The sequence below is a fragment of the Cetorhinus maximus genome, chromosome 7, assembly GCF_964194155.1.
Source record: "Cetorhinus maximus chromosome 7, sCetMax3.hap1.1, whole genome shotgun sequence".
NCBI classification, from domain to species: Eukaryota; Metazoa; Chordata; class Chondrichthyes; order Lamniformes; family Cetorhinidae; genus Cetorhinus; species Cetorhinus maximus.
The window spans coordinates 49,336,070-49,355,237 of NC_135885.1; the positions used below are offsets into that span (position 1 = coordinate 49,336,070).

Below are 19,168 nucleotides of genomic sequence, written 5' to 3' on the forward strand. Positions count from 1 at the left end.
TTTCAAGTATGTAAACGTTGCAATCATTGTGCACAGCCAAGCCCCCTAAACAGCAATGAGATAAATAAATAGGTAATTTGTTCTTAGTGATGATTTCAGGAGTAAGTGTTAACCACTGAAGATGCCCCCTGCACTTCTTTGCATGGTGTCATGAGAATTCACCCATCCCCCTGTGAGGGCAGGTGGAAGGGGCCTCAGTTTAACATTTCATATGAAAGTCTGCATCTCTGACAGTGCAGCACACCCTCAGTATTGTGCTGAAGTATTCATCTTGATTATGTGCTCATGCCTCTGGAGCGGGGCTTGAACCCATGACCTCTGACTCAGGCAAGAGTACCACCACTGAGCCAAGACTGACATCTGTTGTATGTACATGTGCAGTGTCAAAAGAGTGCCACAGACTGACTAACTACAGTTTGTTATTAATAAATACATGTTTAACCTCTGAATATTAGAAATAGTAATTGGACAATAATGGGAAAAGAGTCTGTTTGTGCTATCACTTATAAATCACGACACCTATTAATTAAAGTGCCTGTTCCCTCCCACCCCCCCACTGCCGCCGCCGTCGTACCATTTCAGATACTGTGGTTATTCATGTGATCATATCACAATGGAATGCCACATGATTGTAATCAAACTTTTATCTTGCGACCATTCATGGGTCTTGTTTCTGAACAGTTAAATGCTTTTATTGCTTGGCCTCATGCTGCAGTTATTCCATGTATTTAACATGGCTTAAAGTTTATTTCCATTACATTCTCCCTCTGAACTCATGTTAGTTGTAGCTAAGAAGTATTTTCCCCAGTAATGCTCCTCTATTGACCTTGACTCCAGATAACTGGGCAGGCATTATATAGCTATGTTTGAATCCTCCCAAAATGTGATGTTAAAGCCAACAGAATCCTGGCGAGAGACACTTCTGGACAGCAGAGTTATGGATCTCTTCTTTACAGTAAGTAGTATTCCAAATTTATATTCAGTAATTGGGTTGAAGACCAGGAGAAGCTGTATCATTGTAACTTCTGCATAATGTTTCAGTTATTGATCATGTGTTATGTTGGAGTATTGTTGAAGTAGGTCTTCCCCACCCTTGTGTTTTTTTGTATATTGTTTAAATATTTGCATGATTTTGCAAGAATTTATAATACAGTGAGGAATGTTTTTGTTTGTGTATTTTAGGTTTGTTCTAGAAGATGTCGTTTATGATGCTAGATGACGCACACTAAGATAATTGTGCCTGTGAATGATAGATTGATGTTAATTTTGCACCACAACTTATTTAGTAAGAAAACAGATCAGTGTAAATCCTGTAACTTATACTCTAACTACTTTGTATTTGCATGGTGCAATAATGTCAAATGTTAGAAGCTATAGTGTTCTTTTTCACCTTGAGGTGCTGCACAGTTAACCCAAAATTTTACAAAGCTGCCAAAAATCAACTGAGAAACAGACATTTAGTTGAAATACACCCAGTTCTTTTAAAGACTATACTTGTCACTTTTTCCGCTCCAAATACTTCACTATTTGCTTTAGTGTGTGCTGCACCATCACATGAAAATGTTCCAGAATTACTTCTAATACTGCAAAACATAAGTGCCAAGAGTGTTTCAGGGGGCGAAGTAAATCAGAGATGACCAGGATGTTAAGAAATTGAGTTTCTATGTTGTATTTCTTCAGTAAATATACATCTCGAGAACTCCTGTTGTAACTTCAACTGTGTGTCATACATTCATAGATATTTTCCCTTTACGTTTCACCATTAATATCACTTAAAGAATATTAGATTTAAATCTAAATTCAAAAATTGATTCCTGTCTTCAGGTACTGGATTAGTTAGAAAAGGTAGTATTTTGGAAGCCATCCACTCATGCTGCATCTATATAGTGAATACTTCTAGTCATAGCTGTTTACAGCACAGAAGGAGCCCATTCAGCCCGCTGAGACTATGCCAGCTCTCTGAAGTCCCATTTCCATTTTCTATGCCCTTAGCCTTCAAGTTTATTACCTTCGAGTGCCCATCCGATTTCCTTTTGAAATCATTGATTGCCTCAGCTTTCACCGCACTTACGCACAGGGAATTCCAGGTCATTGCTACTTGCTGCATAAAAATGCTCTTCCTCACATCTGCCCTGCATCTCTTGCTCAAAACTAATGGGAGCAGTTTTTCCTTGTCTACCTTAACCAAGAGTTATAATCTTGTACTCTTCTATCAAATCTCCCTCAATCTCCTTTACTCTAAGGAGAACAACCCTAGCTTCTCCAACCTAACATTGTAGTTAAAATCCTCCACCCCTGGAACCACTCTGGTAAATCTCCTCTGCATCCTCTCAAGGACTCATATTTTTCCTAAAGTGTGACGATCAGAACTGGATGCAGTACTCCAGATGGGGCCTAACCAAAGCTTTATAAAGGTTCTGCATAACTTCCCTCTTTTGTACTCAATACCTCTATTTATGAAGCCCAAATCCCATATGCTTTGCTAACCACTCTCTCAACCTGTCCTGCCACTTTAAAGATCGATGCAAGTGCACCCCCAGGTCCCTCTGTCTTTGTACGCTCTTTAGAAATGTGTCATTACATCTATATTGCCTCTCCCTAGCCCTTCCGGCAAAATGCATCACTTCACACTTATCTGTATTAAGTTCCATCTACTACTTGTCCACCCATTCTGCTAGCCCATCTGTGTCCTTTTGTATCATTGATACCAGTCGATTTTTATCATCCCCCCTGTTTGCCATTCTTCCAAGTTTGGCATCACCAGCAAATTTTGAAATTTTACTCTCTATTCTAGGTCCAAGTCAGTTATATAAATCAAAAGAACAGTGATCTAAGCACTGACCCTTGGGGGGACCTCACCTTCTACCCTCCAGCCTGAAAAATAACCATTTACCATGACTCACTGTTTTCTGTCCTTAAGCCAATTTTTATCCAAATAGTTTGTCAAATGCTTTCTTAAAATCCATGTAGATAACATCCATTATACCCCCTTCATCAACCTCTGATCAAGTTCTGAAGAAGAGTCATGCGGACTTGAAATGTTAGCTCTGACTTCCTCTCCACAGATGCTGTCAGACCTGCTGAGTTTTTCCAGCTATTTTTGTTTCAGATTTCCAGCATCCGCAGTATTTTGCTTTTACCCTTCAACCTTCTCTGTTACTTCATAAAAGAACTAAATTAAATTTATCAAATATGATCTGACTTTTACAAACCTGTGCTGGCTCTCCTTAATTAACTTAAGCCTCTCCAAGTGCTAGTTGATTTTGTTCCCCCCTGATTATTGTTTCTAATTCATACCACCACTGATGTTAAACTGACTGGCCAGTAGCTACTAGGATTGTCCTCATATGCTTTCTTGAGCAATGTGTCTCCAATCTTCTGGCACCGCCCCATATCTGGGGAAGATTTTGGCAAGCCCTTCTGGTATCTCCAACCCTGGGATGCAAGCCATCCAGACCAAGCAACTTATCCACTCTAAGCAAGGCCAGCCTTTCCAGAACCTCTTGCCTCTCAATTTTCATCCCATCTTTAACCTCTGCCATCGCTGCTCCTACTGATATTTTGTCAGCTGCTGCTTCCTTAATAAATAACCAATAGAAAGTACTCATTAAGTATTCTAGGTTTGTTCTGCCCCTCTAAGCATGTCTCACCCTCTTTGTCCCTAATAGGACCCACTCCATCTCTTACTACCCACTTACTATTTACCAGCCGGTAGAAGATTTTTGGGTTCCCCTTTGTTAACTGCCATACTATTCTCATATTCTCTCTTTGCCAATCTTATTTTCCTCTTCACTTTCCCTCTCAGACTATTACATTTGTCCTGTTACTTGCTTGAAGAGTTAACCTGACATACATTATACACCCTATTGTTTCATCATATTCTCTCTTCCTAGTCATCCAAGGAATGCTGGCTTTGGTCCCCCATCGTATGCCCTTTCTTCTATTACAGCTTTTCCTGTCGGTCTTTGGTTCCATTTTACCCTAACTTCATCCCTTCTCATGCCATTGAAATTAGCTGTTCCAATTTAGACATTTATCTTTAAATTGTTCCTTGTTCTTCTGCATTAATAGTCTAAACTCTTACCCAAGTACATCTTTGATTTCCTTACAGATTTGCTGCTTTACTTCACTCTAGCTATTTGGAGGCGTATAGAATACACCCAGTCGTGTGATTATACCCTTTATGCTTCTCAGCCCTAACCAAATGGAGCCTGCCTTTGGTGCCTCAAGGACATTCTCTCTTTCCAACATTACAATTTCTTCCATAATCAGTACTGCCACCCTACTTCCTTTTTTTGCTTCCCTATCCTTTCTGAACACTTTGTATCCTTGAATATTTAGCATCCAGTCCTCATCATTTTAAGCCATGCTTATGATATTGCCACTACATCATATTACCACATGGCTATTTGTGCTTGTAACTCACCAGCTTTATTCACTACGTTTTGTGCATTTAGATACATGCATTGTAAAGCTGTCTTTGTATTTCTCATAGTGCTTCTTGGTCCGCTCCTATCTAATGTGGTGGTACTACTCCCATCTCTAGTACTGTCCAACAAGCTCACTTTATGCACCTTATCCCTCTTTTCCACTTTTCAATGCTATTGCCCACCCCCCTGCCAATTTAGAGTAAATCCTCCCAAACCAGACTAGTGAGCCTCCTTGCGTGTCATGTTGAGTTGCAACCCATCCCTTTTGAATAGGTGCCTCCTGCCCCAGAACTGGTCCCAATGCCCCATGCATCTGAAGCCCTCCCTCCTGCACCTTGCCTCTAGCCATGCATTGATCCTCCCTAGTTTCCTATTTCAAAGTCCTACTGTTTATTTTATTCATTCATGGGATGTGGGTGTCGCTGGCTAGGCCAGCATTTATTGCCCATCCCTAATGACCCTTGAGAAGGTCATGGTGAGCCTGCCTTCTTGAACCGCTGCAGGCTGTGACGAAAGTATAGTCATTTTCATAATACTTTCCTGGTTATTATAAAGTAGGTTTATGGGTATAAGTATAGGTGGTTCTGTCTGCATGAGTTAATTACATTTGGAGTCAAGCAGACTGCAAGCTTGAAATCATCAAAAGAAGCTAGGTGCAGAAATGTGCTTGAAATGCTAATGAGTAAACATGGATGCTGGCTTAGCATGTATGGTGTGAAGGGAATTTGCATTTTTAGATAAGGGAAGGGATTGTTGGATTTTAAAGGGATCTTAGACTGTTTACAACTAGCCAAATAAGCAAGGCTAAGGAGTGTGTTTATTTTTCCCAAAGGTTACTGACAATATTGGCAACATGAAAGTTTTATATTATGAGAAAGATACAGTTTCAAAGACATATGGAATAATAGAATATACATATTAAAGAGAGAGAAACATGTATAAAGGAAAATGAAAGGCAATGTGAGGAAAGGGCCATGTAAGATCTAATAGGTGTGAGAGAAACAGCCTTCAAGAAGTCCCTTACCATTTGTGCATAAGTCTGCTATGTAAAGCAACTGAAGGTGGGGAAGCCATTTGGAATTCCTCTGTCAAATGGGTACTGTGTTAACTTGCTGGGTTTGTTTTAAATCTAAAACCGATTTTGGACTGTGCCTTAAAGAGGGTGTGTAACTGGAAGTCAGGTTAATTAGGAATTTTAGGAGTTGTAATAGCAGTAAGTAATTTGTAGTCTTATGTATGTGTTTGAAATCTTTTATTTTGTTAGTAAATATTCTAATTTAATTTTTAAGATCTCTAAAGGTCTTGATGGACTCATTACTTCTGAATTCAGTGCACACATCTCCTAATAAATACAAATTGCAAAACCGTTATGATAACGTGACCAAGTTTCCCTAGGGGATTTGGTCCGGCTGGCACACATCATCTGCCACATCATGACAAGTCCATGTGGTGTAGGCATACCCACAGTGCTGTTAGGGAGGGAGCTCCAGGATTTTGACCCAACGACAGTGAAGGAACGGCGATACATTTCCAATGTAGGGTGGTGAGTGGCTTGGAGGATAACTTCCCGGTGGTGCCGTTCCCTTGTGTCCGATACCATTGTCCTTCTAGATGGTAGTGGTTGTTGCGGGTTTGGAAAGTGCTGTGTCAGGAGGCTTGGTGAGCTCCTGCAGTGCACCTGGTAGATGGTGCACACTGCTGCCACTGTGTGTTTGGTGGTGGAGGGAGTGAATGTGGATGAGCTGCCAATCAAGCGGGCTGTTTGTCCTGGATGGTGTCAAGCTGCTTGAGTGTTGTTGGACCTCCTGACTTGTACCTTATAGATGGTGGACAGGCTTTGGGGATTCAGGAGGTGAGTTACTCGCCACAGGATTCCAAGCTTCTGACCTCTTGTAGCCACAATATTTATATGGCTAGCCCAGTTCAGTTTCTGGTCAATGGTAATCCCCTGAGTATGTTGATAGTGGGGAATTCAGTGAGGGCAACGCCATTGAATGTCATGGGGCAATGGTTAGATTCTCTCTTGTTGGAAATTGACAGTGCCAGGAACTTCTGTGGCGTGAATGTTACTTGCCACTTGTCAGCCCAAACCTGGATATTGTCCAGATCTTGCTGTATTTGGTCATGGACTGCTTCTGTATCTGAGGAGTTAGGAATGGTGCTGAAATTATGCAAACATCAGCGAACGTCCCCACTTCTGAGCTTATGATGGAAGGAAGGCCATTGATGAAGCAGCTGAAGATGGTTGGATCTAGGACACTGCCCTGAAGAACGCCTGCAGTGGCACCTTGGGACTGAGATGATTGACCTCCAACAACCACAACCAACTTCCTTTGTGCTAGGTATGACTCCAGCCAGCAGAGAGTTTTCCCCCCTGATTCCCACTGACTCCTGTTTTGCTAGGGCTCCTAGATGCTGCACTCGGTCATATGATGCCTTGATGTCAAGGGCAGCCACTCTCACCTCACCCCTGGAGCTCCACTTTTTTGTCCATGTTTGAACTAAGGCTGTAGTGAGGTCCGGAGCTGAGTGGCCCTGGCAGACCCCAAACTGAGCATCAGTGAGCAGGCTATTGCTAAGCAAGTGCTGCTTGATAGCATTGTTAATGACTCCTTTCATCACTTTACTGACTATCAAGAGTAGACTGATGAAGCAGTAATTGTCTGGGTTGGATTTGTTCTCCTTTTTGTGTACAGGACGTATCTGGGCAATTTTCCACAATGTTGGGTAGATGCCAGTGTTATAGCTATACTGTAACAGCTTGGCTAGGGGCATGGCAAGTTCTGGAGCACAAGTCTTCAGTACTATTTTCGGTATGTCATCAGGGCCCATAGCCTTTGTAGTATCCAGTGCCTTTAGCCGTTTCTTGCTATCACATGGAGTGAATTGAATTGGCTAAAGCCTGGCAAATGTGATGCTGGGGACCCCCGGAGCATGCAGAAATGGATTATCTTGGCACTTGTGGCTTAAGATTGTTGCACATGCTTCAGCCTTATCTTTTGCATTGATGTGCTGGGCTCTCCCATCATTGAAGATGAGGATATTTGTGGTGCCGCCACCTCTGATGAGTTGCTTAATTGTCCGCCACCATTCACGACTGGATGTGGCAGGACTGCAGAGCTTAGATCTGATCCAATGGTTGTGGCATCGCTTAGCTCTGTCTATCACTTGCTGATATGCTGTTTGGCATGCAGGTAGTCCTGTGATGTGGCTTCACCAGGTTGACATCTCATTTTTAGGTATAAAAGGAAAGAACTGTGGATGCTGGAAATTCAAAACAAAAACGAAAATATAAATACCTGGAAAAACTCAGCAGGTCTGGCAGCATCGGTGGAGAAGAGCACAGTTGACGTTTCGAGTCCTCAGTTCTGTTGAAGGGTCATGAGGACTCGAAACGTCAACTGTGCTCTTCTCTACCGATGCTGCCAGACCTGCTGAGTTTTTCCAGGTATTTATGTTTTTGTTTTTTTTTAATTTTTAGGTATGCCTGGTGCTGCTGCTAGAATGCCTTCCTGCACTCTTCATTGAACAAGGGTTAACCCCCTGGCTTGGTGGTAGTGGTAGAGTGGGGGATATATCAGGCCATGAGGTTACAGATTGTGGTTGAGCACAGTTCTGCTGCTGATGGCCCACAACATCTCATGGATGTCCAGTCTTGAGTTGCAAGATCTATTCAAAATCTATTCCATTCAACACGGCAGTAGTGCCACAACACAATGGAAGGTATCCTTAATGTGAAGATAGTGCTTCGCTTCTACAAGGACTGTGTGGTGGTCACTCCTACCGATACTGTCATGGACTGATGCATCTGCGGCAGGCAGGCTGGTGAGGATGAGACCAAGTATGTTTTTCCCTCTTGTCGGTTCCCTCACCACCAGCCGCAGATCCAGTCTAGCAGCTGTGCCCTTGAGGACTTGGCCAGCTTGGTCAGTGGTGCTGCTACAGAGCTAGTCTTGGTGATGGACAGTGAAGTCCCCCACACAGGGTACAGTCTGCACCCTTGCGACCCTAAGTGCTTCCTCCAAGTGGTGTTCAACATGGAGGAGTACTGATTCATCAGCTGAGGGGGGGTGGTATGTGTTAAGTGTTTGTCCTGATGCCATGAGACTTCATGGGATCTAGAATCAGTGTTGAGGACTCCCAGGGCAAATCCCTCCTGACTATGCAGCCAACTATGCTGGGGGTCTCCTGCTGGTGGGACAGGACATCATCCAGATATAGTGATGGTGGTGTCTGGGATATTGTCTATAAGGTATGTTTCTGTGAGTATGACCATGTCAGGCTGTTGCTTGACTATTCTGTGAGACAGCTCTCCCAATTTTGGCACAAGTCCCCAGATGTTCGTAAGGAGGACTTTGCAGGGTCAACAGGGCTGAGTTTGCAGCTGTCGTTTCCGTTGCCTAGGTCAATGCCTGGTGGCCATCCGGTTCCATTCATTTTAGACTTTTTAGTGGTTTGATACAACTGAGTGGCTTGCTAGGCCATTTCAGAGGATAATTAAGAGTCAACCACACTGCTGTGGGTCTGAAGTCACATATAGGCCAGAACAGGTAAGTGCTGCAGATTTCCTTCCCTAAAGGTCATTAGTGAGCCAGATGGGTTTTTATAACAATCGACAATGGCTTCATGGTCATCATTAGACTTTTAAGTCCAGATTTTTATTGAATTCAAATTTCACCATCTGTTGTGATGGGATTTGAACCCAGAGCATTACCCTCGGTCTCTGGATTAATAGTCCAGGGACAAAACCACTACATCATTGCCTCCCCATTAACTTCCTAGCTCCTGAAAATCTGGAAGCTTAATACCGCTAGCTCTCTTGTTGGTACTCATGCATACCACAATTTCTGGTTCATTGCCTTCCCAAGTCATTCCCTTTTCCTGAAACTAGGGTGGCAGTGCACCATGTGGGACTCACGTTGATGGTTACAGAAATGCCTGTCTGTCCATCTGATTATGAAATCTCCTATAATGACTGGCTTTCTATTCTTTGCTTTTCCTTCGTATGCAGTCCCATGCCAATTAATGCCATGGCCTGAATTACAGTCCTTTCAAGTGTTATCACTCCCAGTAGTCTCCAGTGCTGTGTACCTGTTTGAGAGTGACATACACTCCAAAGAATCCTGTATCGCCTCGCTCTTCCTATTCTTAGGATGGCCACCCATCTGATATCCAGAACTGATACTGCCAGTGGGCTGGCAAACTCCTGGAATGTATCATCTAGAAAACACTCATCCTTTCTGATGCTCCATAGCAATTCCAGCTGCTCCTCGAGTTTGGAAGTCCTGAGCTAGAGCTGAAGCAGCGGGAGACACTCTGGATACACGTCCCCCAAGACATGAAAAGCGTCCTTAGGTTCCCACATGGTGCAGGAATCACAGGCAACAGGTCTCAGATGCCCACCCATGATCAATAATAAAAACTTTTATTTCCTCTTTTAAATCTACTTAGTACCTTATTTAAACTATTAATTTTAATTAATGCCTCTAGACCTGATCTGTGCTAATATTCTTAATTCACCTACTGATATACTAAACAAAATAAAAACAGAATTACCTGGAAAAACTCAGCAAGTCTGGCAGCATCGGCGGAGAAGAAATCCGTCAACGTTTCGAGCCCTCATGGCCCTTCAGCAGAACTGAAGCCGGATATACTAATCCTGATTAAAGTTTTTAATTTCCCAGCTCCTAATTTGAATGAATGGCCTAGCTTGGAGAGAGAGAAAATGAGAGAAATACTCACCAACCAATCGCTTATCTGCTTTCCGGAGGTGTCACACCTTTTTTTAAATGCAGTTAGTCAGCTCTGAACCCACTTGAGCTCCCTTATCCTCTTGTTAGTCTCATTGTCTTCTCACTATCGGGCTTGCATTTATCCTCGTGCTAATCTTGCTGAGTTCTTGCCCTCAGGCCATCCTCGCGCTAGTCTCATTGTGTTCTTGGTCTGGGGCCTGCTTTGCTGCCACACGCTTAGCCTCTTAATGGCCTTGTTGTGTTATTTTTTTTTAAAAGTGTGAGATAGCTTCTTGACAGATGCATAGATTAAAGAATTGTATGATGATTGTTACCATTCTCAAACTTCTAGTGTTTATAAATACAGGGTGCAAACAGTTTTGCACCAGCTGTGTTGTAATGTCATTATAGCTTTGCAGTAGTACAAACGATTACTTTTTAAAATTTATTCTTTCATGGGATGTAGGGGTCACTGGCTAGGCCAGCATTTATTGCCCATTGCTAATTGCCCTTGAGAAGGTGGTGGTGAGCTGCCTTCTTGAATCGCTGCAGTTCATGTGGTGTAGGAACATCCACAATGCTGTTAGGAAGAGTGTTCCAGGATTCTGATCCAGCAACGGTGAAGGAATGGCAATTTGGATGTGAAATCACTGGAATTGTAATTAGACATGAGATGTAAAACCAGCTTAAGGAGACGCTACATGCAAGACATTATATGCATAGCAAAGTTTAAAATGCTGACAGTTGGTGAAACTAAACTGACTTTCGCATGCTGATGGGTGGAGCTTTCCATTTGCATTCAAGCACAACACACACAGCTCCATTTTGCTTTACCAGAGGATGATTTTAAATCTCTGATGTAGATGTGATCTGGCTCCATGGTGTCCATATAAGATACTAATCTTGTTATTTTTAATTGTGGAAGTAAACCTATTGCACTTCCCCATGAAGTGCTATCTATGTTTGTAATGTTTTCATTGTCTTACAAATGGAAAAATTACTTTTGAAAGTTGGTACGTTGTGGTCTTCAATGTTAAGGTGTAACAACATTTGAATTCCTAAGTGATTTGTTAACCTTGTGCTTTAGTGCAAAACACTATACAGCCCTCAAAAGACTCCTAAATTCAGTTTGACTGAGGTGAATTAAATGCCTCCCCGTTATTTTTCTGATGGCACCGAATAATACGATTTTACATCTGCTTACAATCCCTCCTTTATATATCCACTGCCCAGATTTCACTTTTATTTACGTGTCAACTATGTTCTGAATAATTTTGGGGAAACTAGTGGAAGATTGCATCACTGTTTCTGTGATCTCGGGTTTCCAACTCTAGTTTGTATTCCTGGAGATTGATCATATGACATGATCACATTGTATTCACATAATACCATTCGTGTGATGCTTAATCACATGACATTTCATCATGCGATACTTGCCTGCTGTTTGCAAATTTTATTGCATTTACCTTAGTTGAGTGTCTCAGTATCACTAAGCTCAAAATATTTGACTTTTTTATTTCATAGTGAGATGAGTAACACTCTTTATCAAAGAAAACAAAAGGATATAAAGATTTGACTATATGATGTTTAAATATAAACTATTCCTGTGATGTTTCTGCCTTACCAATTTCATGAGATACATCACTAATTCAAAAAAAAAACAATTTTGTGACATTTTACAATACATAGGTTTGTTTATGTTGTATTATTATAACTTAATTCAATACACTGACTTCCAGACATCAGTCGATGAAACTCAACTTCAGGTATCTGAGGCTCAGACCTCACTAACAAGCACCAAAGCTGTCTGACTCCTATAGTAAAATACAGCCATGAACACGCCTTCCCTCAAATTGTGTTGCTCTCTCCCTTTCTATCCTATTTAGTGTAACCCTTCTTCCTGGCCCACTTTGTGTTGCCTTCCTCTCTTCCTCCCTCTCCCAGTTTATGTTGTACACCTCTCCCTTCCCAGTTCATGTTGCGCATGCATGATCTCTCCCTTTCCCAGTTTTTGTTGCGCGTGCATGCTCTCTCCCCCGCCCAGTTTGTGTTGTGTGCTCTCCCCCTTTCCCAGTTGGGGTGGTGTGCTCTCTCCCTTCCCCAGTTTGTTTGTCGTGCGTGCATGCTCTCTCCCTTGCCCAGTTTGTGTTGTGTGCTCTCTCCCTTCCCCAGTTTGTGTTGCTCCCTCAGGACTTGGAGTTTCCAGGTGGTTTTCATTGGCTTCAGTGTTGTGGACCTCACCACCAGCAATAATGCAGTACATTCTATTAGTTCCTACCAGCAGGGCCGAGACAACATGGTTTGGTTGTAAGCCAGGACAGCCACAGAGCTGGGTATGTGCGAACCGCACATACAAAGACTGTTCCTCCTGCGTCAATGGCAGCAGCACTCGGGGTACCAATTGCCCATTCCTGTAATGGGAGAACCCTATTCTCTTTTTAAAAATATTCATTCATGGGATGTGGGCATCGCTGGCTAAGCCAGCATTTATTGCCTATCCCTAATTGCCCTTGTGAAGGTGGTAGTGAGCTGCCTTCTTGAACCACTGCAGTCCATGTGTTATAGGTACACCCACAGCACTGTTAGGGAGGGAGTTCCAGGATTTTGACCCAGTGACCGTGAAGGAACGGCAATACATTTCCAAGTCAAGATGGTGAGTGGCTTGAAGGGGAACTTCCAGATGCTGGTGTTCCCACTGATGTTATGGACTTTGTTGCAAGGAGAAAAAGAAATTGCCAGCAAAAAGTCAAGAACACATTAGCCATTTGCAGATTAGATTCATGTTATCAAACGTATGGATGATAAAACAAGCAGCTGAAGATTTGATCAGTTCAAGTGTAGGCAGCCACAGACAAATAGGGATGGGCAATAAATGGTAGCTTTGCCAGTGACACTGATGTCCCAAGGACAGATTTAAAAAAAGACATTTAGCAGATGATCTTGAATAGAGATTAATTGAGTGCTTGAGGAAAATATGGGTGACAAAAGGCCTAAAATATTTAAAATAAAAGCAAAAAACTGCGGATGCTGGAAATCCAAAACAAAAACAAAAATACCTGGAAAAACTCAGCAGGTCTGGCAGCATCTGTGGATAGGAACACAGTTAACGTTTCGAGTCCGAATGACCCTTCAACAGAACTAAGTAAAAATAGAAGAGAGGTGAAATATAATCTGGTTTAAACCCCCCCTTAAACCCCCCCAGAGCAATTATGTTCTTCCTGTAATGTGGTGACCAGAACTGTGTACACAATTCCAGCTGTGGCCTAACCAGTGTTTTATACGGCCCCAGCATTACATCCCTGCTTTTTTTTTCAATGCCTCATCCAATAATGGAAAGCATTCCATATGCTTTTTTTATCACCTTACCCACCTGTCCTGCCACCTTCAGGGACCTGTGGACTTGCACTCCAAGGTCTCGCACTTCCTCAACCTCCCTCAATATCCTCCCTTTTATTGATTGTTCCCTTGCTTTGTTTGCCCTCTCCAAATGCATTACCTCACACTTCTTTGGATTGAATTCCATTTCCCACTTTTCTGCCCACTCAACCAAACCATTGATATAGTTCTGGAGACAACAGCTATCCCCTTCACCGTCAACTACCCGGCCAATTTTTGTGTCGTCTTCAAATTTCCCAATAATGCCTCCCACATTTTAGTCCAAAGCATTAATATATACAACGAACAGCAAGGGCCCCGACGCAGCCCTGTGAAATGCCACAGGAAACCACTTTCCACTCGCAAAAACATCCATCGACCATTACCCTTTGTTTCCTGTACTGAGCCAATTTTGAATCCAACTCGTCACCTTCCCCTGTATCCCATGGGATCTCATTTTTCTGACCAGCCTGCCATGTGGAATAAAGACTTGGGGGAGATGTAGAGTAAAGGGTTAACATCAGAAGCACATGAAACACCACACGCCTGAGTAACAGAGATCTGGAGGGAGCAGAAGTTCCAACGTCGTGAAAAAGTCCCAACATGTATCTGCACCTCCCTTGGCCATCAACTCCTGGGGTGGCACTCAAACCCAGAGATTCTAGGTCAGAGGCAGGGATGCTACCCATTGCACCACAAGATCTCCTGTTCATTAAGTAGGAAACTCTAAATTCAAACTTCCAATGGCTGGTTGGACTTTTTGTAAAGCCATTAAGTTGCTGTGTTCACTGGTAAGAATGCAAATATAGCGCACAAATGTTATCAGTTGTGATTAACTGTAAACCGTGTGACATTTTTACATGGATGAAACTAATTGTGCTTTATCATGTGATCCCAGATAAAGCCTATTTTTGAAAAGCAGTGTTGTAATTTCAGGAACAAAGTTGCCTGCTATATGTTATGGCTTATCAGACTGGTCCTGTAATGGATAGGATGCGAACTGTCATTATCCCTGTTGAATGCATTGCATTTTGCTATGTTTTAATATTTTTGTTGAATTCATATTTCCTGGTAATGCAGTAAAACTGATCCTTATTTACAGTACACAATACATTTTTTATTATTGACAACATGACAGTTTAAAGCTACTTTAATTTCTTATCCTTAACGGATTAATGCTAAAACAGATGTCTGTGCTTGCTTGCCAAAGCTGTTTGCAATTTGTCACCAATTTATACTGAATAAACAGGCACACCTAAAATAACAGCCTATTGATGGATTAGCCATAACTACTCTAGTATTTTGTAAAGGCAATGCATAACTTTCAGTTCTCAAACTAAGATGTCATTAAATATACTCTTTGCTCTTTCCCTTGCTCAGTTTTGACTTTTATTTGGGCAGTGTTCTGATGTGTGACAAATGTACAAGGGCATTGATTTCGGCTTAAAAAATCCTGACTTGTAAAGTTCAGTCATGAAACACGCAGGTCTGGTCTTATTCTAAGACCGTGTAATTACCAAGTTTAGTATGTCTGATTTTACACAATTTAGACCATTGTATTCGTTTGCCAATTTGAACTATGTATGTCTTTAGATATTGACATTCATATGTAGCAAGTGGCTCAAGAGGTCATATGTATATGCATTATATGCCAGTATTTTGCAGATTTTTGGTCAAACAGTTTGCTATTAGTTGAATGGCTGCCCATTATTTGGCAATCTAAGGACAAATTTCCTTTTTTTTCTCTAGGACTCTCTACTAATGAAAAAAAAGCTTGCTCAGCTTTGCATTGATTTTTATCTGCTGTGATCTAGATGAGAAAGCCCAAGAAATACTTTTTTTTTAGGACTCTCTACTAATGAAAAAAACCTCTAAGTCCAAACTTTTAATACATATACTGAAAGCTAAAGAGGAAAGTTCAAATTGAGACAGTTTTTTTTCTTGTAGGTACATCGTAAAATCAGAGAAGATTCTGACATGGCACAGGACTCCTTGCAATGCCTGGCACAGTTGGCCTCCATCCATGGACCTATATTTCCTGATGAGAGAGCACAGGTTGATTACCTGGCTCACTTTATTGAAGGATTGCTCAATATGATTAACGGGTATGTTCAGAAGTTACAAACCAGCAAGATGAATCACTTTTTTTGTGCCATTACAGAATATTTAAGGAGCAATTTGCTTCTGTGGTAGTTTAATCTCAAATCAAAAACTGCAAATATAAATCAAACTAACTTGATTTTTAGTAAATCAGTTTTTCTTTTGTGTTTCTGATTATTTTGGTTTATGTTTTGTGGGAGTTGACTTCTAGCCCATTTAATTTTCTAGGATAGAAATCGAGGATTCTGAAGCTGTGGGAATTTCCAATGTTATGAGCAACTTGATTTCAGAGTTCCCACGCAGTATCTTAACTGCCATTCCAAGTGAACTATTTTCTTCTTTCATAAACTGCCTCACACATCTCACCTGCTCTTTTGGACGGAGTGCTGCTCTGGAAGAAGTAGTGAGTAATTTTTCATTTTATTGTGACATGTTTTGCCTTTAACTTCTGACTTGAAAACGAACAGACACTAGACTATTGACACATTTCTAGTGGTTTTCTGGTCTCAAAATTGCACATTTTCAGCAAAATTGTTTGATTAGAGAATAGAAAAATGCCACAGACTTGCCAGTTCCAAAATGACCTGAATATTACCAGTATGGTTTGGATATTAATCCAAGTATATTTTCCTATATGGTAAATTACATAACCAAAGAGCTCTTATTTGTGTGACAGGAACTGTTTTGTTCTGAAGGGAGAAAATTATTTTATAACAACATTCTTGGCTTTTAATAGTTTGACATGGCATACTAGTCAGAAGAATTTGCAAAAAATAAGTTGGATGTAGAAAGTAGCTCCACTGATGGCTTGACTGGTTATAGCAGTGTTAGCTGAGCCATACAGTTTAAAAACCTGTGGTAGTTGATGGAGTGACATGAAGGTTGCAAGTACTGATGTGTTTCAGAATATTAATGGAAAAATTGGTTACCAGTCAAAATCAACTCTTGTTGGAAATACATTCATGTAGATATTAAGTGAAGGCAAGATTAAACCTGCCTCTAATGTTCCCTGCAGTTAATAACCTGCTGGCACTCGGTCCAAATAAATTCTGAACGGCTATTTCGACAGGGTATCAGAGAGTGCCTGAGTCTTCAAATCATATCCCAGCAAGAAATAAACATCTTCAGGCAAAGAGGAGTGAAAGAAGTTGTGTGGTGGATGAAGTAGAGGTGGGGGGGCGGGGAAGATGGGAGGGAAAAATTAGACACCTTTTATTTTACACAAAATGTTTTGTGACTTTGATTTGGTATTTTTCGCATTGAATGTAAATTGGATTCTGCTATGTGGAGATGGCTTTCAGTAAGTTTTAAGGAGAGAGTTTGAGATGTTAGTAATACTGCAGATTGTGCAGACCAGTAAGGCGTTTTCCAATTTAGAAAAATTTAGTATCAGCGTATCACCATTTTGTGTGCAAGAATATTGAGTGTCTTTGTAGTGGTGTCAATTGTACGTTGTTCTGAATTCTTTTCATGGGTTCCTTGCCAACTTCATCTCGTAATTTTACTATCAATTTGTAAAATTTAATGTTGTTCTGTAAAACAATCAATCAATATTTGCAGTACATTTTAATATCATTCACATATGGTTCTAATTCTAGATGCTTTGACTAAAAGAATAGTGCCTACTAATTTTTGTTTTTCGCTAACATTCCTACCTACTGAAAAATGTATTCGTAACATCGTATGTATGAAAATTGAGTGATTTTGTAGTGACAGGAAATTTAAGAAACTGGGTTTAGGAATCAGTTTTGCATGTATTTTGATAACTTCCCAAGTGTTTGAGTTTCCAGTAACATCCAAGATTCTTACCCAAATGTGAAGGATTAATAGGCAATCTGATTCTATCTTCACACAACTGCTAGCCACCTCACATTAGCATTATCAGGAGCTTGAGGGCATTCTTAAAGAATGGTATGTAGTATGATGGGGAAAGGAGAAATTGGGTTATAAAGCACAGTTGACAAAGCTAAAAATGTAGCTAGATTTATAAGTGAACAAAGTCAAATCCACAAATTCTGTGGTAAAGAGAAAAGAAAATTCCTATTCCTGTGTACATTGGCATCATTTCAGTTTTGTTCAGACACTATTGTATTGGCAGTCTCTTTCATATAAGTTGAATTGCACCTTTTTAATGTGTATACCTATTGTGTAAAAACTAGTTTCTGCACTATTTTCAAAACAAAATGTTAGAAATGCAATATTAAATTGCAAATGCTAAGTTTATGCTATAAAGACCAATGTCCCTTCAAGGCATTCTCACTCCAGCTGCTATTGGTATTTGTAAAATAAACACATCCTGCTATAAATAAGACTTGTGGGTTAGTTTTAATAATCCTGGATTTAACCCCTAAGCATGGTTGCTCATATCTGCAGTATATTTTCCTTTCTAATAGGGTCTATGGAGAAAGAGAAAGCGAAAACCAACACGATAAATAAATTGACTTCATTATTTGTTCACTCAAATGTACAGAAGATTCAAGCAGTTCAAACTCTGAAATCTTTACTTAACACTTATGGTTCCTATAGTTGGATGGCTTTATTTGGAGAATTGTTTACTTTTTGCCTTTTTTATCCTGTTTCTACTCGAGTATAGTCTGTAGAGGCAATATCTTCTCTGACTAAATTATCAAACTCCATTTAGTACAAGTTACTCAAGATTTGTTCTGCATCAATGCTTTATAGGGGGATATTAACAGTGCAGTGCAATTCTGTCTGTAGTTTTGGCCATTGTCAGAACATTCCTCGCCTATTATCAATAAAAAATAGTTTTTTTTACTGTACTGGTCTTGCTATGGGCTTTCAGAAAAGTGGTGGAAAATGCTTACAGCTTTTGGTTGTGGAGATATTCTTATAATGTTTTTTGCCTAGAGAAATGAATGTTCTTTTGCTTCTATATATTTACTTTCCATTCAGTTGAGTCATTTAGTAAAGAGTGACTGATGCAATGTATTTATTTATAGCTGGACAAAGATGACATGGTGTATATGGAGGCGTATGACAAACTGCTTGAGTCGTGGCTTACACTCGTACAAGACAATAAGCATTTCCATAAAGGGTTTTTCACTCAACATGCTGTACAAGTTTTTAATTCCTACATTCAATGCCATTTGGCAGCACCAGAGGGCACAAGAAACTTGGTGAGTCCTCCTTAAAGGTTTGCTTTGTTTATATTTTTCACTTTTCCTCTAGCATAAAAGATGTAGAATATTATATTTTAACTGTAATGAAGTAGCAAATCTTTTATTCTTGCCCTCTGTTGGCCATTCTTGTTTTAGAAGGCTCCAATACCATCCAAATTTTATTGACGTTTTGAAATAATCTTGCAAATTATTGCTTTTAATAATGTGGAGCTGCTTTGGGTCAAATTATCCAATGTTAACTAACTTGATTTGAAATTTTCCCTTTGCCATTATCCCTTTGCTGTTTTCTCCCTATTCTTTTCCTTTGCCTTTTGAAGCTGTTGGCTCCCGGGGTGCAGTTGCATGGAGACTAGGTGCCCTCCAGTGGAGTTATTATTCATATGTGAGCTTT

At 40.7% G+C, this 19,168-nt stretch overlaps 1 protein-coding gene across 2 annotated transcripts in view; it reads left to right on the forward strand.

Moving 5' to 3' along the window:
• Nucleotides 1-19,168, forward strand: part of xpo4 (exportin 4) — a 170,026-nt gene that overhangs the window by 82,897 nt on the left and 67,961 nt on the right. For both annotated transcript variants that reach the window (XM_078545457.1, XM_078545458.1), the window contains exons 7-10: nt 843-955; nt 15,485-15,642; nt 15,866-16,040; nt 18,598-18,774. In XM_078545457.1, the coding sequence (XP_078401583.1) occupies nt 843-955; nt 15,485-15,642; nt 15,866-16,040; nt 18,598-18,774 (623 nt within the window). The remainder of the gene's footprint in view (nt 1-842; nt 956-15,484; nt 15,643-15,865; nt 16,041-18,597; nt 18,775-19,168) is intronic.